General features: G+C 56.6%; 1 protein-coding gene across 1 annotated transcript; it reads left to right on the top strand.

The window, feature by feature from the left end:
• Positions 1-9,048: 9,048 nt before the first annotated feature.
• Positions 9,049-22,848, top strand: ACVRL1 (activin A receptor like type 1). The gene is made up of 10 exons (XM_046685463.1): positions 9,049-9,433; positions 13,837-13,904; positions 14,475-14,726; positions 14,909-15,117; positions 15,363-15,462; positions 15,816-15,962; positions 16,245-16,520; positions 17,186-17,383; positions 19,978-20,108; positions 21,824-22,848. The coding sequence occupies exons 2-10, from the start codon at positions 13,841-13,843 to the stop codon at positions 21,956-21,958; spliced, it is 1,512 nt and encodes a 503-aa protein (XP_046541419.1). The 5' UTR covers positions 9,049-9,433; positions 13,837-13,840; the 3' UTR covers positions 21,959-22,848.
• The last annotated feature ends 1,086 nt before the right edge of the window (positions 22,849-23,934 follow it).

Genomic DNA, 23,934 nt, shown 5'->3' with positions numbered 1-23,934 from the left:
CTTTGGAAGGAAGTCATCCTATGAAGTCCACGCCGGGGGGGTACACTCCATCTCCTTGGGGGGAGTATCTATGTACATTATTTGGAATTCTGCACAGAACGTTTCAACCTTTTAGTCATAGATTACCAAATTTTGAAAAATTAAAAAATAAATCTGATCTTTGAATAGGGGATCTCACACACACACACACACACACACACACACACACACAGAGGCGGCAACGACTAATAGGGTTGACAGAGTGCCCTTTCTCTCAGAGGGTTCTGAAGGCAACTATGGTGGACTGGAGTGGGTTCAAGGTTAACTGCCATTTCCCACCTCTGCGGTCCTGAACCAGGCACTTAACTTTCTCTTGCTTCCATTTTCTCATCTGTTAAACGGGGGAAAGATTTGTCAGATAATATGGGTAAACTGTAAAGTGCTACCAAGAGTTGGGGTGCTGTGGAAGGGCCCTGGGGAATCGAGCTTGACTGAGCTGCTTCAGGGCCTCCAGGGTGGGGCTAGAGTTCCTCGCTTCCCGCCCGGCGCTGGCATCGGGCATGGCAGACAGGGAAAGAAACGACATCTGCATGTTCCAAGAAACAGCATGCGAGGCACAGCCCGCTGGTTACATGCTTTGACCCGGGAGTTGGCCTGCGACCTTGGGCAAGTTCCTTAACCTTTCTGAGCCTCAAGGCTCTCCTTCAGAGAAGGGAGGTAATGACAACGTGCGCACATAGGGCTGCCGTGAGAATTCAGTGAGACACTGCTGCTGTTCGCACTGTGCCTGGCTGTGTGAATATCATCACCATCCTATTCCATCCTCACAACCTTCCTATTTTACAGTTGAGGAAACTGGGGCTAGGAAGGTTAAGCGACTTGCCCAAAGTCACCAGCTGCAAAGTGGCCAATGACGCTTGGAGCCCAAGTCTGTGATCCTCCGAAGGCTGTGTCCTTTGCACTGCAGCTAGTGACCTCTGCCCCCAGCCCGGGTCCCCTGGTCCTCTGAACCTCTCCCTCCCACTTCCAATGGCTCGAGTTTTCCAAGGGTGCAGGGGTGACCACAGCATCTTCAGGGCCAGAGAACCAGCCTTCTGTGGCGCTCTCCCTGCCGGCTGGCGTGGGGTCGACCTGGGACGGGAGGCTCAATGGGCAGGTAACGCCTGGGCTCTGGTTCAGACAACATTTTCCAGCAGAGGGAGCCTCTCCACCTTGGAGGAGACCCCCACCTCCATCCCTGGTCTTCTCCAGGGCAGCTAGAGTCCCAGGCCTGCAGTCCAGTAATTCCTGCTCCCAGGCCGATCCATCCCCCGCTAATCCTCTAACAGCGCCTGACAGCCTTTCAGGCACCAGAGGGGAGGGATCCTAGGACGGCCGCTCTGCCTGCACTGCCCCAAGTCAACCTCTCGACCGACATCCCAGCTGCTCCCCACTCCACACAGCTCCAGAGACTTCCAAACCGAGTCCTTGTCAGCAGAGGCCAGAGAACCCAGGACAAGGCCCCTGAATGTGCAGAACACAGGCCACCGAGAAGCTGCCCTGCTACGTCGGACAGACCTGGGTCTGAATCCTGGCCCTGCCTCTTCCCATCTCTGCGACCAGGGACCTCTCCCAGCCTCGGTCTGCCCATTTGTAACATCGAATGGTGATAACATATAATCACTACTTTCCAGGGTTGTTGTGCAGCCTCAACAGTGAGAGGTGTCCGAGGCACTGAGCGGCCTGGCACACGGTCAGCGCCGGGAAACAGCAGCCTTTGTGACGGTGCCGAGCAGCAACAGGGAGGAAACTGCCAAGGGGCCAGCTCTGTGGAGGAGGCCAGCGGACGTGTCCTTGAAAGCCCACGGTCTCCCCTGTGATTCTAGGATCCTATCCTGGTGGCCCTGAAGTGAAAACACACACTTATCCCAGGCAGCCTTCTCAGACCAGCTCCTGCACAGCTCTGCACCCCCATCCCCGCGCACCCCCGGCCCGCTCCCCATCACTGCAGCACCGACGGCCGGCCGACCTGTCCCTTGTGTGTGCATGTGTCCACCCTACACCCTGGCAGACAGGGGGCTCCTACAGAAGGGACTGCCAGGTTGGCTCTCCTGACGCACACTGGATGTCAGCCAGGCTGGTGGGGACTCCTGGGGAACCCCCCTGACTCCTGCGTGGGCAGAAACCATGTCTGTCTCCCTCCATGCTGGCCGATATAGGCTCAATAAATGCGTATAGAAGAGAAGTGAGTTCAGGCTCCACCAAGGTCCAGAATGCTTAGAGGGGCCTTTATCATCTCCCTCCTCCTCTCAGGGGCTGCCCTGGTTCCTGGAGTGGCAGTGTCCTCAATTATTCCAGGGCATGCCCCAGGAAACCCCTGTCAGGTCAAGAGAAGGCAAAGGAGTACATATCTGGGGGAGGACAGAAGGACAAGTGGGGACTCATTGGTTCGTGTCCCCTTTTCCCCACACGGGGCGCCTGGACAAGAGTCCCTTCTCTCCAGCACTCATGCTTTCCACATGGTTGAAAACATCCACACGTCTTCCACCACACCCACCACCGGCCAGCCGTGTCCCTCCCCACGTTGCCGTCCATCCCCCAGTCCGCTCCTCACCCTGACCCCTCAGACCTTTCTCCTGTCAGCGCTCAGCGGGCCACATTGAGAACCCATCTGGCCAGGGTTCATGCAGACATTCAGACCTGCTCGCCTCTCTCCCTTGCCTCAGAAGGACTGTGGTTTTTCACGGTTAAGGAAGACACCACATCTGAAGCCAGGACTGGAGGGCAAGGCATGAGGTTGGATGGTCTCTGAAACTTCGAACACATGCAGGCAATGTCACGTGCAGACACACGGTCAGCCAGGGTCCTACCGGGACCCGCAGGGTCACAGGTACAGAAGTGCACACAGGTCCACTGGCCCACAAACTGCTAGTGGCAGTTTGAGAGGCCCCACACGCTAGCATGCATAAAAACACCCCACCACAGAGGGACACAAACACACAGTCTCACTGACAAAGGAAAAAACAAAGATTGGGACCCCCCCCCCTCCCTGGGGTTCCTGGCCCCTCTGCTCTGCCCCCAACACTTGGCATTCCCCCAGCCATCCAGCTCCATACTTTGCCTGTGTGACTGGGGTCAAAGTTGTGGAGTCTGTCTGACTGCTTGGAGCAGGAGGTGGGGGGCTGAGGGAGGGCCAAACCTCACTCTCAAGTCCTCCCTTTAGACCCAGCTGTCCTCCTTAACTGTGAAAAGCCATGGTCCCTCCAAGGGAAAGGAGAGAGGTGAGCAGGTGGAAACCTACACTCTGCTCTTGGGCTATTTACTCCAGACCAGCCTTGGACACCCCCGCCCCGACCCCCTACATCCGCGCCAGGGGTCCACCTTGGAGATCAAGGGGCAGAGGCCTGCGGATGAGGGGGTCCTGGAGACCAGGGCTCCCCGAGGGCTCTCAGTACCAGGCCCTCCGGTGCTGGAAAGGGCAGAGCCTGGGCACGGATGCTGGAGAGGCGGGAAAGGGGCAGGATTTATGGCATTTCCCCTCCAGCTGGAAACAAAGGCAGATTCCTGTGTCCAGCTCCAGCAATCCGGTCCCACCCACCCGAGTGGCTGGAGCCGAAGGAAATCCCACTGGCCTCTGGCCTCGCCCAGCCACTCAGCCCCTCTTTCAAACAATCCCTCTCCCAGAGGGGGCCATTACCCACTCTCAGATCCTGGGGACCCCTTCTTTGTCCAAATACCAAGCCTTCTCCATCAGGGATGGTGCTCTTGGTCCCTCAGACTCTCTCCCCAGGCAGCAAGAGTCCCTTTAGCACCACCCAAGAGCCTGCGGGCCCCCTACCCCCTTGCCGGCCAACTCTGCCCACCTTCACCCCAGCAAACGCAGGCCCTGATTTCTTTACAGTGGGCGTGAGTCTGGATGCCTCTAGGAACTGCTGTGCCATCCAAAATGCTCAGCAAGGCCCTCAAGGCGTCTCCCCCGTCCTGAGTCTCAGTTGAACGTCCCCGAGTACCAAGATGGTTCACCTCAGCTAATTGACACCGCATCCTTTATCGTAGCAAAACTGCAGCTCCAGCAAAGGGGGAAAGGGGGGCTCGTCAGCTGGTGAAAACTCAGAGACACTGTGTGATACTGACAGAACAGGAGCCAAAGGGATACAATTTAAACTTACAGAATAATAACATCACCATCACCAATTAAGAGGGAGAAAGAAGGGAGAGAATCTAAATCTAAATTCTGGAGCTTTTAAATAATGCCTGAAACTTTTTTTTTTAAACCATAGGCTATTTAAAAAAAATTTTTTTTTCAAAGTTTGGCACCTGAGCTAACAACTGTTGCCAATCTTCTTTTTTTTTTTCCCCAAGCCCCCCCCCACCCCGCCCCACCAGTACATAGATCGATATTCTAGTTGTGAGTTTGTGAGTGCCTCTGGTTGTGCTACGTAGGATGCCGCCTCAGCATGGCCTGATGAGTGGTGCCATGTCCCACGCCCAGGATGCGAACCGGTGAAACCCTGAGCTGCCAAAGTGGAGCGTGTGAACTTAACCACTTGGCCACGGGGCTGGCCCCTGCTTGAAGATTTTAAGTCTAGAGATAGCAGAAAGACAATACCGCCTGGCATCACTTACACGTGGAGTCTAAAAAAAAGTCAAACTCACAGGAGCAGAGTAGAAAAGTGGGTGCCAGGGGCCGGGGGGCGAGGGAAATATGGAGAGGTTGGTAAAGGGCACAAACTTTTAGCTATAAGATGAATAAGGTCTCAGAGTCTACGGTAAAACATGGCGGCTACAGTTGATAACACGGTATTGTATCATCGAAATTCCCTAAGAAAGTAGAACTTAAATGTTCTCACCAAAAAAACAAAGAGATAACTATGTGAGGCGATGGATGTGTTAGTTAACTAGATGGAGGGATCCTCTCACAACGTGTATGTGTATCAAACCATCACGACGTACACTTTAAATAGCTTACGATTTTATTTGTCAATTATACTCAATAAAGCTGAAAAATATGGAGGTAGCAGTATAAACGTATCATTTAGAGTTGTCGAAGTAAACGTCAGAGGAACAAACAGCCGACACTTTGAGAAGGGGCTGGCCCCAGCATGGGGGGTGCAGTCCAGTCCCCTCTCATTGTAAACTCTTCTGCAGAATCTTATTTATTGATTTTACCCCACGCTGATTCGGGATTTCTTTAATATTTTCCAGAATGGCTGTCTCATGCTTCGAAGGCCCTGTAGTAGCTATGCCTTCATCTGTATCACGACCCCTCTGGTGGCTATTAGAACAGTCACCATTTAGCACCCAGTAAGGAAAGAGACCCCTGTCCCTTGGCCAAGACTCCGCTCTCCTGGCACTCACTTTGTGCTTTTTCCTACCCCACAGCTCAGCCTCCCTTCCTTAAAACAAACCGGTCGTCTGCATGGTCTTACAGCTGCTAGAGAACTCTCACAGATACTCGCTTTTATTCTGAGAGTGTGGTAGAGAAGGCATTACCAGCCCCTCCTTACAGGTGTGGAAACTGAGGCTCACACACAGGGGCTCCGACTCCAAGCTTGGGCTGTTCCCACTCTCTCTCCTCTTCCTCCAGTGGCGGGGCCTGTTGGGTGCAGGAGAGTCACAGAGCCTCAAGGAGGCAAGAGGGGAGGGCCATCCAGAGGTCGCAGGACTGCCGGGCAGGAGGCCTTACTGAAGCAGCTCCTCCTCAGGGCCCAGGTTGCGCGCCAACCTACCCCGAGGCATTGTGTGGGCACCGTCTAATGTGGCTCCTGCCCTGACATGCCATCCCTTCCTCAAGAGGTTCCATCCTGAGATGAGTCATCCTGAGGGCTGAGGGTTGGGCAAGGAGTGGATGAACTCATCCAGGGGACATCCTGGAGGAGCCGGCGAGAAACAGGAAGGTGACTCGGTGGCTGGTTCCTCTTCTGCCAGCCTCTTCCTGAGGTGCTGGGCAGAGCTATGGCTGCCCCCAACCTCCCCAACCCTCGGTACCAGCCAAACTGCCCTTTTACCTGAGCTGTGGTGACAGGGCCAGGGACCAGATAGTTTCCTGAATCTTAGAGCCAAAGAAGATCATATAAGGCTGAGAAGGACCTTCGGGAGTATCAGGTCTGACCCTCTGAGTGTACAGAGGAGGAAACTGAGGCCCAGAAAGGTGATCTAAGCCTGGAACCCAGGCCCCATGGCCCTTGGTTGACTGTTCTCTTCGGGACACCAGGGTGCCTTCTGCCCTGAGCTGAGGGAGACCTAAAGAAGTCACTTCCTCTCCCTCTTCCTCCAGGCAAGACTCAGGCTGCATCTAGCCCACCAAGCTGAGACTCTGTGTAGAACAGATGGATAAATGAAATTCACAAGTATCTGCCCTTCTGCCCACAGTTCCTTCTCCTCGGGCACCCTGTTCTCCTGTCTTCATGGTTCTCATGTTTGAAAAAGCCCTAGGTTGTCTGATCTAAATCTCCACTCTGCAATTTGAGTGGAGCAAAGCCCAGCTCACCCTCTGCTAATTTCCCTCCCTTGCTTTTTCCTCCTCCTTATCCTGATGCAGAACCAGCTGTGCAATTCGCCAGGCCCCCGTGCAAAATGAAAATGCTGGGCCCTTTGTTCAAACATTATTGAGAATTTCAGGATGGCAACAGCAGAGCATTAAACCAAGCAGAGGCGTCTGCACAGGTTGAACACCCACAAAGCTGGCCCCGCCCTCATGTCAAGAGTAATGCTTCAACGCAATATTCATATCTGGTCCTGAAAGGGCCACTCCCCTGCCTTCATGCAGACTCTGTGTCACCTCCCTGCCCCAGCTGAGAATCTCCCTGCAGGTTCACTCCACACACCCTTCCCAGGGGCTCCAGGCCTCTGCTTCTTACGCTGCTGGGAAATCCTTCTGAATATCTAAATCTAAATCTCAGTCCTCTGGGCCTGTTTCCTCTTGTCCTGTCCTCACCGATTATGGGGAACAGCTGGTTCTTCTGAGTAATTAATTCTTGCAGACTTGGACACAGTCTGTAATTCCTTCTCCCTTTCCTCATTGGGCTCTGTCTCCACTGGGCTTTCTCCAACTGTGTCCCTCCTCTGAGGCCTTCCCAAGATTTCTGCACGTTCCCAAGATTCTCTGCGTGCTGTGGAAGGCACCAGGTTCAAGAAGCCCCAAAGAGCACGGGTCAGGGTCCAGAGGGCTCAGCACTCTGGGAACCGGGGCAGGGGGTTGGGGGGTGTGGGACGCACTACCCAGCATTGAAGAACAGCCCATCCCCTACTGGGCCCTGTCTTCCTCCTCCAAACCCTACTCTTGTATCTGTTTCATGAGCCCTTCCCAGATAAAGTCCCCCATCCCCACTGATGCTCAGCTTTTGTCCATCTCCATGTTTCTGTTCTCAGTGTGTGTCTCAGACTGAATGCTTCCCTTGGGGAAGCCCCCACTTCTGCCTCCCAGGACAGAGGTCCACTGGCTGCAGTTGGGAAAGGTTTATCAGAAGCCATAGTAGGGCCGGGGTGAGCATGGGTCTGGACGATGGACAGGCAGCCACACTGCTAGTTCTCCAGCTAATCGAGTGCCGAAGTGGCCGCTATAATCTGCAAGAGCAGATACTGTAATCCCATAGTACTTCCTATTGGCTGCAGGACACAGCTCCGTCCTGACACTGAAATTCGGGTGTGCCTCGGTTCTGGGATTCACAATGCTCACGAGTTGTGAAGCAGCTGCAGGGTGGGGGCTGGGGAGGGTTTCTGCAGAGGAAGTGAGGTCAGTCAACAATTGATGCCTGTTTGAGCCTTTACCCATTGTCTCCCCCAGCCTCTATTCCCGGCAACGGGTGGGGGTCCCTGGCCCATCTCACAGAATCCCCATATTAGAGCAAGACACTGTAGAGGTCTGCTCCTGCTCCTAATACCCTGGTCTTTCCACTCGGCTCTGAGGCCACCTCCTCCCAGCCTTGTCATTTATTAATTTAATTAAACACTTTCCGGAAGGGCCTACACTGTGTCAGGCTCAGCAGACAGCATTTTTGCTTTGAACCGAGCATGCAACATTTCCCTTCATTTTCACAGCCCTGTGAGGCTGGCTGTTTATCACACCCTTTTAGCAGATGGGGAACTGAGGCATGGAGAGGTGTCGCTTATCTAAGGCAACTAGTCTGGATTCCCAGACTCCAGGGTCTTTGTGGATAACCAGGAGGCCAGGAATAAAACCATAAAGCCGGGAGTCCTGCCTCCAGGCTGCTTACGGTGGTCATAAAGAAGGACAAGGATGTCAGAGCTCAGAGCCTGAGGAAGGGTGTCAGGAGGAAGAGTCTGTTTCTCCCTGGGGGAGAAGCCATTCTGCACCCCCCACCACAGCACCTTGTCCCAGTGGTGTCCCACAGGAGGTTCGGTCCCCAGCTCTAAGACTCCATTTGGTGGGGTGAGAGGTCTGCCTCGAAGGGGGCAGTCCAAGGCGGTTCCAAGCCTCTCCCTCCGTTCTGGTCGCCCACGGTGGGGAGAGGCGTCCTTGTCACCGAGCTGAGCTGTGCTGCGGCTGACCGATGGGGCTGAGCCGTCCTCACCATTGACCCAGAGCCGCCCCATCTGGGCCTGTTTACCCTGCGCTGAGCTGAACGCAGAGAGGCTGTGGAAGAGGGTAGGGGACAAGAGTGGGTGAAGGGGCCCGAGGGAGGAGACTGAAGGATTCGGACCGAATGGAGAGTCCCCAAGTGGAGAGACAGTCCCCGCCGGGGGTTGGGGGAGGGGGGAAGCCAAAATATTTGAGACCCTGCCAGCCCCAAACTCTGCCCTTGCTGCTCTGAGCTTCTAGGCCCAGGACCGCGGGCTGAGGGTGCCAGAAGGGCAGGTGACTTCCTTTCCCTTCCTCCTCCCCGCATGTCCATCCCTTGGTGCCCCCCCTCCCATCCCAGGGTTCCAGGTCGCCCCCTCAGCAGCTCTGAACGGGAGGGACGCCCCCAACCCTACCCCGGCCGTCAGATGGTGCCTCCTGTCCCTGCTCTGGTCCCCATGGCTCCGGCCCCGGACCCCACAGGACCCCCCGCGGCCCGAGTCCAAGGCCCGCCCCCTCGGGGAGGCGGATGTGGGAGGCTCGGGCGGGGGCGGCGATCCCAGCGCTGGGGGGTGGGGGACGGCCGCCCCCAGGGTCTGGGAGCCTCGCGGGGGAGGGTCCAGCCTCGCAGCCCCAGCGAGGGGCGAGCGGGCGGCCGTCGGCGAGCTGGGCAATAGGAAACGGTTTATTAGGAGGGAGTGGTGGAGTCGGGCCAGGCAGGAAGACGCTGGAATAAGAAACATTTTTGCTCCGGCCCCTTTCCCAGTCCCGGGAGGCCGCCGCGCCAGCCGCGCCGAGCGAGCCCCTCCCCGGCTCGGCTCCAGCCCCGCGCGGGCCGCGTCCGGACCCCGGCCCGCCGGCCAGCGCTCGTCGTGCCACCGCGGCCGCCGCCGGCACGGGAGGCGCCCCGCCCGCTGCACGCCCGCGCCCCAGCGCCCGAGCGCAGGCCCGGAGGTGAGTCGGGGTCCTCGGGCGCGGCGGGGGAGGGGGGCCGCCCGACCCTCGCCCCGAATGGGCCCTTCCTTCGGGCGGATCCCAGAGACCCCCTCAGAGTGGTCGCCGCAGCCTCTGCCCCAGCTCATCCCGAGAGCAAGCTGCCCTCGCCCTCCGTGCACATCTGCCTTTTATCCCACCCAGACTGGGAGGGGGCTGGGCTGACCCGGCTAAAGGATCAGAAAACGGTGCTCCTGGGGCCAGTCACTTAACTTCTCCGTTCTCCCGCCCTCATCCATAAAATGGGCTCATGGCCCTCCAGGCGGCTGGCCGTGACCTGGGAGGGAGGGTCCGCTTCCAGCGCTGTCGAGCTTCCCCTTGACGCCCACCTTTTCCAGACCAGCCCCTGCAGCTCAGGCTTCAGGAATCTGACCCTGAAACTCTATCCCGCAAACCTCACCTGGAACCCTGCGTGGTCAGATGATCCCCTGCCTGGCCTTCCTTCAGGATCCAGGCCAGAGGGCATCCCCGTCTCCCTCTAGGCTGGGACCCCAGGTTTTCAGTCTGCCAGGAGGCCGGTGGTGTTGAGCCCATCTCTGGGCTGGCCGCAGCCACTCTCTATTCTTCTCCAGGGATGTGCATAGTGGACAATAGCTCCCACTCTCTATGGGCAGCTTCTGGCTGAGTCAGAGTCTGTCCCCTCTGATCCCGCACTGCCCCATTTGTCCTAGTATCTGTGCTCCCATCTCATGGGGTGGTTAAAAATAGCTACCATTTATTGACTACTATGTAGACACTTAGATTTATTTTTCTCATGTAATCCTGGCGACAACCTAGCAGAAGAGGTGTTATTATGCCCATCCTACAGAAGAGGAAACAGATTCAGACTTGAATCACTTGTCCAGAGCTCCATGGATGGTGTAAATGGCGGGTTGCCCTTTTGGTCACATTTGTTAAGTGCTTACTGTGTACCACTTAGTACCCTGCTAAATGATTTTACTACATTATGCCTGTGAAATGAGTGGTATTATTATTGCCATTTTTCACAGGAGAAGCCTAAGCCTCAAAATGATTAACTAACTTGCCCCAAATCTCACCACTCTACGTGCAGAGGCAGGATTTGAACCCAGGTCTACACAGTCCAGAGCCCACGTCCCAGCTTTTGTGCTAACCTGTGCTGCCTCTGCAGTCTGTCTGAGACCGTGAAATCCAGGCTTGATGCTACATCACTCTGCTGTGACAGGCTAAGGCAGTGATGCAGATGAAAGGGCTTGGTGTATGATAAGGGGCAACCCAGATCGAGAGGCTCAGTCTGGTCCTCTCTGTTTGGGTGAGAGCTGCTGACGGGCAGAGCGGGCACCTCCAGCCCCTTCATAATCACCCCTGTGCGGAGCCACTGCTGCTGATGGGAGCAGGTTTTCTCAATCCCTCAAGTGGGCTGGGAAGAAAAAGATTGACAACCACCTTCCAAACACAGCCCCACCTAAGACTAAGCCTTCGGCAAACAGATAACTTCTGTCTTCACATCTAAACAAACCCGCATCAGGCACCTGCTGATGACGACAGCAGCAGGCACTCTGTTAATGCCTGAGAGACCTATTCTTTCTTTCTGCTCCGAGAGACTCACCTAACACCAAACGTCCGTAGGAATAAAATGAGCAAACGAAGATTTCTTGCCAGCAATTTAAGTTGATCAAGACACATGGAGTGATTATGGGCAAGAAACTTAACATCCCCGAGCCTCAGTTTCCCCATTGGGTGGTTGTGAGGATGAAATGAGATCCGTTAAAGCTCAGTAGTTAGCACATAAGTAGTGCTCAGAGGAAGTTCTCTTCTTATTGAGGGTTTCACAGTGGTAGGTTAATGTTTAAAATTAGTCTAGCATTTGTGATTTCTGGCCAACAACAGTGATGCTTCTGTCAGCAGGAGGTCTTTCACGGAGTTTTGCTTAGAAGTGAAAGGATGCCGCCAGTCCCCAGGAGTCCATCTGTGCTCGAGTCAGATCTCAGAGCGAATCTTGCAGGGTCAGCTCTGAGTTTGGACTAGACAGGACTCAGCACCCTCCTGTACTTAGCCCTACACTGGGCCCAGGTAAAAACTGGACAGTCACGATCTACTCCACTAGATCCCCAGGATTAGACCAGAAGTGAGTTCTGCAAATGCTGCCTGGCCCTCCCTGCCCTGCACTCCCAGGCTTAAGATGTCGAGAAGAAGCCCTCACCCTCGCCCCGCCCACCCTCTGCAGTCCTCCAGTACAGGGGGAGGCCCCCGGGGGGAGGAGTGAGAGCACCCCACATCCACTCATCCAGGAGGCCCTGCACAGTGAAATGAAAGCAAGGGGACCCGTCTTAGCATGGTGACATTTCTCAAAGTGGGATACCCACACAAACTGATCAGAATTACCTGGGGAACTTTTACAAAACGCATGTTTCTTGCTGGGCCCAGATAGACTGCATCCGAATCTGGAGTGGGAGAGAGACCAAAGAATGTGCATTGCTAACGAAGCACTTCAGGTGATTGATGCACGAGAAATTGGTGAGAGGGTGGCCTGGGGCCTGGCCAGAGAAGAGGAAGCATGGGTGGAGGATCCTAGAAGGAAGCCGGATTTCATCCTTATTGTTACCCACTTTTTCCTTCCTGCCGTGTACCCTCTCCTGAGCTGCTTTCTGAGCAAGCAAAGGCTGCCAAGGATGGCTTCCCGCCTGTACCCTAGTGGACAAATTCGGCTTGTCTGGGGCTCACTCCCCCTCCAGCCTCCAGTTCTCCTGCGAGTCCTCACTGTCTGCCAGGAGAGGCAAGAGACAGGAGGTCAGGCAGAGGCTGGGGACACAGCTGCAGCAGCCCAGGGCTCCGTTTCCTCCCCCAGCCCTGGGCCTCTGGGGCAGAGGAAGCCCGTGCAGGAAGGCCAGAGCTGCCACCAGCCAGAGAGGCCCATGAAGCTCCCCCAACAGCCGTCCTGCCCTCAGAGCCTCAGCATCATGCATCTTCATTTGGCACCTTCTTAGACTATGGGCCTTCTGCAGCTTATGTGGCCATATGTCCAGCCCTACCAGCCTCACCATGTGATGTCAGAAGACACTCTCCCTCGTGTTAGCTGCCCCTGCCTGGGGATTTGGTCCCCAGGCACATAGTTGGACACTCTCCACCATTTAGAAAGTTCTTCTTGCTGTCAGACCTCAGTCCTTCTTGCTGCAGCCTCAGCTCTTATCTTCTTGTTCTAAACCTTTGAGAAATGAAGAAGGGGGTGGCTTCTGAAGCACTAGTTCTGGATTGGGGACTACCATAGATCAGAATTACTTCCCTTAACTAACTCTTCACCAAACTTCTGGAACAGTTCAACCTCAGCCAGCCATGGAAGGTCAAACATTTAGTATCTAAGTGTGTTTCGCTTCCTCTCCCACATCAGTGGCCCTCCCCCCATGCTTTCTCATGACAGCAAGGAGAGAGAAGGGGGCCAGGGAATGGCTCAGAGGGCATCTTGTACTCTAGTGAGGTGGCAGAGAGATTCCTGCACAGCTGGCATGACCCAGCACTGTCAAAGCTTTGTATGGCTGTTATAATCCTGAGGGCTCAGACCTGGCTGCCCCCCTGGATTGGGAGACAGAGTAGAAGGAGCACTGGACCGGGAGTCTGGACACCGGGGTTGTACTCCTCGTACTGCCACTGAATCCTGTCTGACCTTGGACAAGTCTCCTCCTCTGTCTGAACCTTCAGCCCATCTGCTCTAAAATGAGGAGCTGGGCTTGTGACCCACAAGGTGTCCCCCAAGAATTCGGTCATGAGGGTGTTCCAGCCCCACGTGGCTCCTGCAGACCCTGTGGCTGCTCCAGCCTGCCCTGAGAATGTGCCCTGAAGTCCCCGCCGTGCGTGACTCCGGTCTGTTCTATCCGGACCTCAATCTAAACAATCTTGATTCCTGTTCCCAGCTTGGCGGGACCCTGAATGGCAGGAAGTGAAGAGAGGAGCCTGTTTATGTTCGAGGCAGCCAGGGCTGGGGGGGGCACTGGGGAAAGGGTGGGCAGGGGTGGAGGCTGGGAGGGGGTGGGCAAGAGGATAGAAGGGTGGAGGGCTGCTCAAGAGATGCCCCTGCCACCCTAGCCCCGTGCCCTCTGCGCCCTCCGGCCTGAGCTCAGCAGCAGAGGGCACGGCTGGGAGTCCCCCAAGCTCTCAGTCACTTAAACGTGGCTCCCCACCCCTCACCCCTAACAGGATGGTTTCCATGGGGAAGTGAACCAGGACTTCCCCTGCAGGCCCCGCCCCAAGGCCAGACGCAGGGAGTAGGGAGGAGGCCTCCCTGCCCCCCCCCCCAAAAACTCCCAGTGATTTCCTCTGAGTGGGAGGGACCTGTGGTCAGTGGCTGAGAACACGGAGGGGATCACATTTCACAGATCTTAGTGCATCCTCTCTCCTGCTCCTCTCTTCAGGATCATGACCTTGGACCCCCCCAGGAGAGGCCTTCTGATGCTACTGATGGCCTTGGGCCTGACCCAGAGTGAGTACTGGGGGAGCAGGTAGGGAACAGGGGCCTGGATGGAGAAAGGTCTATCTGGGCTCAGCTCAGCTCTTGCTGGGGCTGAGTTTGAGGAGCTGGGGAGAAGGGATTTAGGAGCTTGGCTGGAGCGTGGGAGACAAGCTCAGTTAGGCTAAGCTCCCAGCTGCCCCAGCCCTCTGCTGTCCTCTTGATTCAAACCTGCAGTCTGGTGCTCTGTCGGTCTCCAGGGTGGAACTACTCTCTGGAGGTGCAGAGAGTGGGGACGTTGGCAGGGAGGGCCTGAGAGGGCCCTCAGAGTTGAGGCTGGGGGCCAGGGCTGGGCCTGGAACTGGGAGGGGAGGTCCTAGGATCAGGGAGGCAACAGAGGCCTGGTTCTCATAGTCTCAGCTGCCCCTAGTTGGGGGTAAGGCTGGGGAGGGAAGGAGAGTCTGAGGATGGAACTAAGGGACCAAGGCCTCAAGGGGTTTGTTTGAGAGGTCAGAAGGGAGAGGGCTGTGGGACAGACATGGGTAATGGTTTCAGCCTGGGGAGTTGGGCCCAGAGTGGCTGAGCTTCTGGTGTATCTCCCAGGCGACCCCGTGAAGCCCTCTCGGGGCCCACTGCTGACCTGCACATGTGACAGCCCACACTGCAGCAGGCCTACCTGCCAGGGGGCCTGGTGCACGGTAGTGCTGGTGCGGGAGGAGGGCAGCCACCCCCAGGAATATCGGGGCTGCGGGAACCTGCACCAGGAGCTTTGCAGGGGGCGCCCCACCGAGTTCGTCAACCACTACTGCTGCTACAGCCCCCTCTGCAACCAGAACGTGTCCCTGGTGCTGGAGGGTATGTCCAGCTGCCCTCCAACCCCTCCCCATCTCCTCAGACCTTGCCCTCCCTGTCTTGCTCTCCTCTCATGCTCTGGCCAGGAGGGTGGGGGTGGCAGGACCCTGGAACTGATGGCAGAGTGGCAAGGTAGGGGGATCTGGCCTGGTGGAAGCTGGGCCTCAGTTTCCCCCCTCTGGCAGCCACCCCAACTCCGGAGCAGCCGCAAGTAGATGGCCAGCTGCCTCTGATCCTGGGCCCTGTGCTGGCCTTCCTGGCCCTGGTGGCCCTGGGTACCCTGGGCCTGTGGCATGTCCGGCGGAGGCAGGAGAAACAGCGGGGCCTGCACAGCGAGCTGGGCGAGTCCAGCCTCATCCTGAAGGCATCCGAGCAGGGGGACAGCATGTTGGGGGTATGGGCATGGGGGAACCTGGGACACAGGGTGGTGGGAGGTAGACAGGAGCCACAGAATCAGAGGGGATGCAGAGTGACAGGCAGCTGAGAAAGGCACAATCACAGACACTCAGAGATTCGAGTGGGCGGGGAGCTGGGCGAGGAAGGAGCATCAGAGACACAGTAGGAGGACCTAGGTTGAGGATGGAGAAAGGGGCTAGGGTGGGTGGGGGCGGCCTCTCAGCGGCCTCTCGGTACTCCTAGGACCTCTTGGACAGTGACTGTACCACGGGCAGTGGCTCGGGGCTCCCCTTCCTGGTGCAGAGGACAGTGGCACGGCAGGTTGCCCTGGTGGAGTGTGTGGGTGAGCAGTGGGTGAGCCGAGGGGATGGGGACTAAGGGCTCCCATGAGCTTGGAGGGCTGAGGGAGCTCTTGGCTTCTGGAGTGATAGGCAGGGCCAGGCCTGAGTCAGAATGGGCATTCTGCTGAGCCAGGAGTGGCTGGAGATGGGCACGGCTAGATCCTTCTGTAGGAGCCGGGGTGGAACAAGAGGCAGATGGGGATGGCCTGCCAGCTGGGTTTGGGTCTGGATTAAGTTAAACATAAGTGTCAGAGGTTCTGCAGATGGGTTCAGTGCAGCATCAACATGGAGCACTCTTCTGGGGATTACTGTGCCCAGGGCCTTGGTGTGACCCTCTCCCTCCCCTCTGGCCCAGGAAAGGGCCGCTATGGTGAGGTATGGCGGGGCCTGTGGCATGGCGAGAGTGTGGCCGTCAAGATCTTCTCCTCGAGGGATGAACAGTCCTGGTTCCGGGAGACGGAGATCTACAACACAGTGTTGCTCAGACATGACAACATCCTAGGCAAGCAGGGGGTTGCTATGCCAAGCCTGGGGCTCTCATCCCTCTGCACTCAGGGCTGGAGTTGCCAGGCCTCTGGACATTGACCTAACCCTGACCCTAATCTCTGTCTCCAGCTTCCTCTTTGACCTAAGCCAGACCAGCCTCAGCTGGTCTCAGCCCTAGCCCCAGCTTTGCCCTGACCCAGCTTCTTCCCCTGACCCTAGCCCCAGCCGGGATCCTGACCAGTCCAGCTTCCCTCATCCCTAGGCCCCTCGGCTGAGGCATCTGACCCTCTGCCCACAGGCTTTATTGCCTCAGACATGACTTCCCGCAACTCGAGCACACAGCTGTGGCTCATCACACACTACCACGAGCATGGCTCGCTCTACGACTTTCTGCAGAGGCAGACGCTGGAGCCCCAGCTGGCTCTGAGGCTAGCTGTGTCCGCGGCCTGCGGCCTGGCGCACCTGCACGTAGAGATCTTCGGCACGCAGGGCAAACCGGCCATCGCCCACCGCGACCTCAAGAGCCGCAACGTGCTGGTCAAGAGCAACCTGCAGTGCTGCATCGCCGACCTGGGTGAGCGGGGCGGGGCAGGGGTGGGGCAGGGGCGGGCCTTCCGCAGGGGGCGGGGCAGGGGCGGGGCCTCCGCAGGGGGGTGGGGGGGGGGGGGCCCCTCCGGGGGGGGGGGGGGGGGCGTGCCCTTCGCAGGGGGCGGGGCGAGGCGTCCGCAGGAGGCGGGGTCGCGCACTCTTCCTCTCCGCTTGGTTCCATCCCTGCTGGTTTGGGTGCGTGGCGACGACGACGATCCTGATTGGCTCTTTAAAACTTAGAGATGTTTGCTGTCTCATTTCACCTCCGCAAGAGCCCCACTAGTTGCCTAAACGCTCTTTTCAAGCCCAGCCTCTTTCCATCACACCACCCTGGCTCCAGGAGTTGGGTTGAAGGGGCGGGAAGCCAGGAACCTGGGGTCTTAGTCTGGCTCAACTGTCTACATTGCGCCCGCCTCACTAGGCCTTGGGGCTCTGCTCTGCGAAATGGGCATAACATGCCTGCCTTAGACAGCGGCAGTTGTTCCTGTGGCTGCTGTCTCCCAGGCCACCTCAGGGCAGTCTCCATTTGCCTGTTCCTCTGTGTCCCACCGCCTTGCTCCATCCCCACCTTGCCCCCTGGACCCCTGCCTCCCAGAGCTGCCCTGTCTGGGCTCGAGTGAGCAGCAGGAGTGACAGACCCGGTACCCACAGGCCTGGCTGTGATGCACTCCCAGGGTAGCGATTACCTGGACATCGGCAACAACCCGCGAGTGGGCACCAAGCGGTACATGGCCCCTGAGGTGCTGGATGAGCAGATCCGCACCGACTGCTTTGAGTCCTACAAGTGGACAGACATCTGGGCCTTTGGCCTGGTGCTGTGGGAGATAACCCGACGGACCACTGTCAATGGTGAGGACCCACCTTGCGCAGGATGGGCAAAGGGGAGTGGGGCAGGTGCATAGAGAGGCAGACAGGCAGGAGATGGGGGCCTCCTGCCATGGTTAGTGCCTGTGGCCTGAGGGGTTTGTGACCAGACCTCCTGGATTCCCTCCATTGTCACTCACGAGCCGGTTCAGCTGAGTGACCTATCAAGGTTCATCTGAGTCTGCCAGTCTGCGATTCTGACCGTAAAATCTTGGGTAAGTGATAATAATAGAAATGTTAATAGCAGCTAACATTTATTGAGTTTAAATGTGTGCCAGGTGCCGTGCTGCATATATGTGTCATCTTATTTAATCATCCTGTGCTGGCAGGGAGGTGGTATCGCTCAGTGGTTAAGAGCATAGGCTGGGAATCTGATGGCCTAGGTTCAGTTCCTGATTTCACCACTGACCATGGGCAGGTTACTTAACCTCGTTGTGCCTCAGTTTCCACATTTGTAAAATGAGAATGAAAATAGTTTCTAGTTGTTGAGATAATTCAAATAAAGTTTTCAGGACACTATCTGGAGCTGTTTTGGAGCTCAGGAAATGTTAGTGGCAATTCCTGTTGTAATAATGAGTGCCTGACACAGTATCATGCCCATTTTACATCTGAGGGGACTGAGGCACAGAATTACAGCCAGCTAGAGGCAGCACTGGCGTCTGAACCCAGGCAATCTGACTCTGGGGCCGGTGTTCTTTATCACTGTGCTCACTTAAACCTCTCTGGTCCTTGGTTTCCTTGTCCACGAAAATGCCTGCACTGTCTGCTTATTGCTACCTCATTATTCCTGAGGGTGCTACAGGAGACTCAGCTTAGGAGGGGCTGGGAGCAGGCAGAGGGACTTCATTCCCGCTGGCCCCGTAGAGGGGGCAGCCCTATGGCTGGTGCCCTCCCAGCCTGGGGTAGATGGATGACGGTTGGTGGTCTGGACTGGGTGGAGAGGCTTGTCGGTCTTTGTGGAAACTGTCCGTGGGGAGGGGCTGCCTGGAGTCCTGACAGGTTGGGGACAACCCTCAGGATATGACTGGAGCTCTGCTCCTTGGGGACAGGGCCACTCTCATTTCCTGAGCATCTGCCAGGAGCCAACCCTATGCCAGGCTTCATTTGCCCTCAGTGGTCATCGACTGGTGGAGGCTGAGGGGTAACCAGTCCCTCTGAGAGACTCTCGAGGGGCTCAGATTCCTGCCCCTTCGGGCGTGGACTCCCAGAGTGGGCTCTAGAAGCTGGGGTCAGGGAAAGGGGGTGCCTGGAGGGAGCCGAGCCCCCCAGGACCAGGCTGCAGGCAGGCAGGAGAGGAAGGCTGGCCTGCCCGGGGCCGAGGGAGGCTGACTGAAGCTCCTGAGGCCGAGGGAAGCTCCTCCAGCCCACACAGATTTGTGGCGCATTATAAACACTGTAATCTGGTGTCAGCCCCGGCGCTGATTAAAGGCCCATTAGACACGCTCAGGCCTCTGCGCAGCACTGATTAGGGCGCAAGTGACACTGGGCTGGCCTGGACGCTGGCCATGGGGAGAACAGCTGGACCAGGCTCGACTTGGGTTGGGCTGTGCGGCCGGGCCCCCCACCTCAGGCTGGGAAGCAGGGTGGGGCCTGGGGCGCTTTCTCCGGGGCTGCCTCTTCTGCCCAAGCTGTTTGCAGCTCCACAGGCATCGTTTTCAGAAAGCTCCTGCTAAGGACTGTGCACCTGGGACAATGTTGCGGGGCGGAGCGCCCTGCTGGCTGAGAGGGTCAGCAGAGGCCTGTGCTGTCCCTGAAGGTGGGTGGATGTTATCTGGACCAGGGTGAAAAATCCCTTTCTCTTAGGAGAGCTGTTTTTTTCCCCTTCTCTTTGTTCCACATCCTCACCCGGCAATCAGCCAGCTACCCTCCCTTAAGGTAGCTTGGAGATCAAGGGCATGGGCTTTGGTTAGACTTTCTGGGCTTAAATCCTGGCTCTGTTCTTTACTCCCTGTGTGACCTTGGACAAGTTTCTTAACCTCTCTGGCCTTAATTTCCTTGCTTATCCGGTGGAGCTAACAGTATTACCTCATAGAGCCGCTGTGAGGATTTACGCAGTACACTTAGGACATACCTGCACAGAGTCAGTGCTCAGTACACTTGAGGTATCACTGGGTGTCTGTGATAGTTGGGACCTGGGAGCAGTACCCAGGCCCAGGGCGAGAGGCAGTGGGAAAGACTGGAACAAGATCTGGCCTAGGAATCCAATTAGATGAGTTTAAACCTTGACTCTGCCATTACTAGCTGTGTAACCCTGGGCTCAACTTCCCTGAGCATCAGTTTCTTCATCTGTCAAATGCAGGTAATAATAGTACCCACCTCACGGGGTTGTTGTGAAGACTAACAGGATAATGCATGTAAAGTGTTTATAGCACAATGTCTGGCGCATGGTAAGTGAAAAATAAATGGCAGTAATTATTATTATTATTTGTGAATGTATTTACTATATTATAGTATCCCTCTCAGGAGTAGTGTAGCCAGGCACTCTTTCCTGGCCCTGGACAGAGGGTGGGCAATGCTCTCCTCTAGGTGGTATTGGGCCTTCTTGTCCTGAGTGATTGTCCCACCCCCTCTCTCCCCAGGCATCGTGGAGGACTACAGGCCACCCTTCTATGATGTGGTGCCCAATGATCCCAGCTTTGAGGACATGAAGAAGGTGGTGTGTGTTGACCAGCAGACCCCCACCATCCCCAACCGGCTGGCTGCAGACCCGGTGAGAGCTCCACTGGGCTGGGATGGATGGTACGGTGGCTCACAGCTGGGACTTCTGGCCAAGGAGCTTGTATCTGAGGCCTCTGCTTCACCTTGGATAGAGTCTGGGGGATGGATTGCAGGGACCCCCCAGATGCTCCCTCCCACGTCCCCGGCCTGTGCGCCCCCAGGGACCGTCTGGGTGTTCGGGATTTTCAGGACCCTTCACCTGGCCTGAAAGCCAGAGGCACTCTGCTGCACTTCCTGCTGTGAAAGCTCTGCTGTTTGTTTTCTCTCAGAACACTCCACGTGCTCTGACAGGGTACATCCACACGTGGATATAAACACAGGCACGCAATGCTCCTACAAACACACACTCACAGGTGCACACACACACTCTGCACACGTGCACAGATACACACGTGTGCATATACATGATCACAGATACACATGTATGCATACACACAGATACACACACTCTGCACACGTGCACAGATACGCTCACATATACACACTCAAAGATACACACGTGTGCATATGCACACCCACAGATACACACATACGCATATACGCACTCACAGATACGTGTGCGCATATGCACAGATACACATGTATGCATATACACACGCACAGATACACATGTGCACATACACACAGATACACACGCATATACATACACACAGATACACACATGCGCATGTACACATACAGATACACACATGGGCATACACAGTCATAGGTACACACATACACACTCATGGATATACGTGTCTACATATACACACTCTCACTGATACACATGTGCACATATACACACCCTCACAGGTATACATGTACACATATACACACCCTCATGGATGCACACGTGCACATATACACACACTCACAGATGCACATGTGCGCATATACACACAGTCGCAGACACACACCCATGCACATGTATACCAGAGTGTTGGCCCCTGAAGCCACGGAGCAGTCTCCTTTGCTGACCCTTATTTCCCTGTTACCTCTCACAGTGCATACATTAGGTGCTCAATGAATGTTTACTGAAAGAATGAATAAATGTACACATGTGTAACATATATGTGTACGTAGACACACGTACAGTTCTATGCAACACACAATCCACAGAAAGCCACACATGCACTCCCTCTGAGGAACAAGCTTGAGTGCTGAGGCAGAGCTGGGCTGGCTCACCCTGGGACCACTGAGCTTCCAGGCTTTTTCAGGGCAGTGTCCACCACCCATTCTTCCACTGTCTCCTGGGCCCAGCCAGGGCTGGCGGAGGGCTGGGGAACCTGCCCTCTGCACTGGGGTCTGGCTGCACATGGGGATGCGGGAGCCCCGTGGCTTGCACATCTCCCCTTTCTTGGATCTTGGTGGAGGTGGGGGTGGGGTGAGGTGTTCCCCAAGGGGGGACCTGAGTGCTCCTGAAGATCGGAGTTCTCTCTCTGCCCTGTCTGACTCTCTCCATCCTCCTTCTCACTCCACAATCTTCCTCTTCCGTTTTTTATCTTTCCCTTCTCAACCTTGCCTGGTCCTCCATTCTCCCTCTTACCGCTTCTGTCTTTGCCCTCCCCTTCCTTTCAGCACTCTCGTGTTCCTCTTCTTGTCCTTTCTGTCTTGCTTGTGTCTCCCTATTACTGGGACATCCTCCATCCTCCTGGGTCCTCCTTTCTGTCTCTGCTGACCCATGCCTTTGCTTCCTCTCCTCTGCCTCTCTCTCCTGTCTCCCAGGTCCTCTCAGGCCTGGCTCAGATGATGCGCGAGTGCTGGTACCCCAACCCCTCTGCCCGCCTCACCGCGCTTAGGATCAAGAAGACGCTACAGAAACTCAGCAACAGTCTGGAGAAAGCCAAAGTGATTCACTAGCCATGGGCACCTGACGTCTTCAGCGGGGCTGAAGGGGGGCAGTGGTGGTGGCCTGTCTGGGTAGAGGTAGTGTGACTGTGTGTGCTAGGGAGGGGAGTGCCCCTCTGTGCCTGCCTGGCTCTGGCTCGCCCCCAGCCCATCCAGCCAAAAATACAGCTGGGCTGAAACACGATCCCCCCCTGTCTGGCCTGCTCAAAGCAGCAGGCTCCCTGACGCCTGGCTCCCTCCCCACCCCCACGCCCTGGCGCACCCCTACCGCCCCCAAGACAGGATGCAAAAGAGGCCCCAGAGCCAGGGTGGCCGAACTGGGGAAGCCCAGGCCTAGAGCCTGGTCCTGCCCTTACCCCCTGCCCTCCATCAACCCCACCGCCCCGCCAAAGCTACCAGGGTAGCACAGGGCCCTGTCCGCCCTTCAGTAGACACCCTGCCCTGCCAGGCCTCAGCCTCTGGCACAAGCCTCAGACACCCAGGGACCATCAGTTTATCTCCATGGGTTTGTGTCTCAGCTCCACGACGCCATGGGACTCTCTTTCCCTGATGAGACCCCAGCTTGTTGAATGCCAGCCTCCTGGGAGAGCTGGGGCCTGACCCTGGGCCCCTCCCTGCACCCCCATCCTAGCTGACTTATTAGGGCATTAAACCCAAAGAGTTCTGCTGAGGGTGTGGCAGGGTCATAGGCCAGTGGAGAGGTGGCAGGTCAGATGGGTGAGGCCCAGGACTTGCAGAATAACTGAGAGGACACAGGCCGAGCATGGCAGGGGAAAGCCTCAGCTGGTTGTCAGGACACCCAGGTGCTGGTCCTGGGTGCTTGCTCTATGTGACAAGAAGGAAGCCTTCACTGTCCCAGGACCTTTGTGTCTTCACCTACATGGTAAAGGATTTGATCCTGATGTCCTTTGAGGTCTTTTCAGCTCTAATTTTCTTTGAAATGTCAGCCTGTGTCAGAGCTCAGCTCATCAGTCCAACTCCTTAGGCCCCAGCCCCTGGCAATTTGCCTCAAGATGTTGGGGATTTGAAAATAACTTTGTCTGAGTCCAGGAGTGTCTGAAACGCCTCCTAGTCTAATTCTACAGGCTCCAGTTCTTGCCTTGACCCCTGCCAGTGACCATCCTTGGGCTCAGACAGCCCTGGGCCTTCTGGCCGGCAAGCCAGCTGCTCACCCCCTCTGTGGCTTAGCCTTCTCTGCCAGGGCTGAGAAGGGGGCTGAGGACCGGCTTCCTGCAGGGCCTCTGAGCTCCGAAAGAACTCTGGCTGCAACCGACAAGCCTCCAGCACCAGGTTCCTGCTCCCCCCGGCCCCCCCCCCCCCCCCCCCCCCCCCCCCCCGCCCCAGGCTCACACTCTTGGCCAGGCCCCAGAGAGTCTGTATCTAGGAAGAACCTCGTGGCTCTAGGGAAACACACAGAAAGTTCGGCACTTGCAAATGTCAAGGGCATAAGTCCATGCACGGAGGAGGTTATCCTGAAGACTGGTGCATGGATGGGCAGGAGATAGAGCTGAGGTGAGGGCTGGGCACGGGGGTGGGGGGGGGGACGGGGACACGACGAGGCGGAGGCACACTCTAGGGACAATGCCAGCCCCAAGCTTTGGAAGAACCTAGCCTCACAGCCCTCAGCCCCTGGAGCAGGATGGGGAGGGACCCTCCAATCTCCAGAGGAGGTGAAGCAAACAGCGTCCTCCCCTCCTGCTGTCAATGACCCAGCACAACCCCCCAGGCTGGCTCATGGGTGTTTCTTCCACCATGGCGTGGCACTTTCCCAGGCCTGGCTCCCAGCATTGTGCAAGGCCCGGAGGAGAACCAGGAAGTGAAACTGGGTGAACACAGAAAGCTGGATGGACCTGCCGGGCTCCCAGATCATCCTGGGACAGCTTGTTTCCCAGCAGTTTCACATCTTCTGGTCACTGGAACCCACCCAGGCCAGGAATCAGTCTGCCCCCGAAGGATTTTATTTCTACAGGATTTGGGGGCAAAATGTC

Source organism: Equus quagga, chromosome 1 (assembly GCF_021613505.1).
Source record: "Equus quagga isolate Etosha38 chromosome 1, UCLA_HA_Equagga_1.0, whole genome shotgun sequence".
NCBI lineage: Eukaryota > Metazoa > Chordata > Mammalia > Perissodactyla > Equidae > Equus > Equus quagga.
The sequence above is the reverse complement of the archived record's forward strand: the minus strand, read 5'-3'. Positions and strand labels throughout refer to the sequence as shown.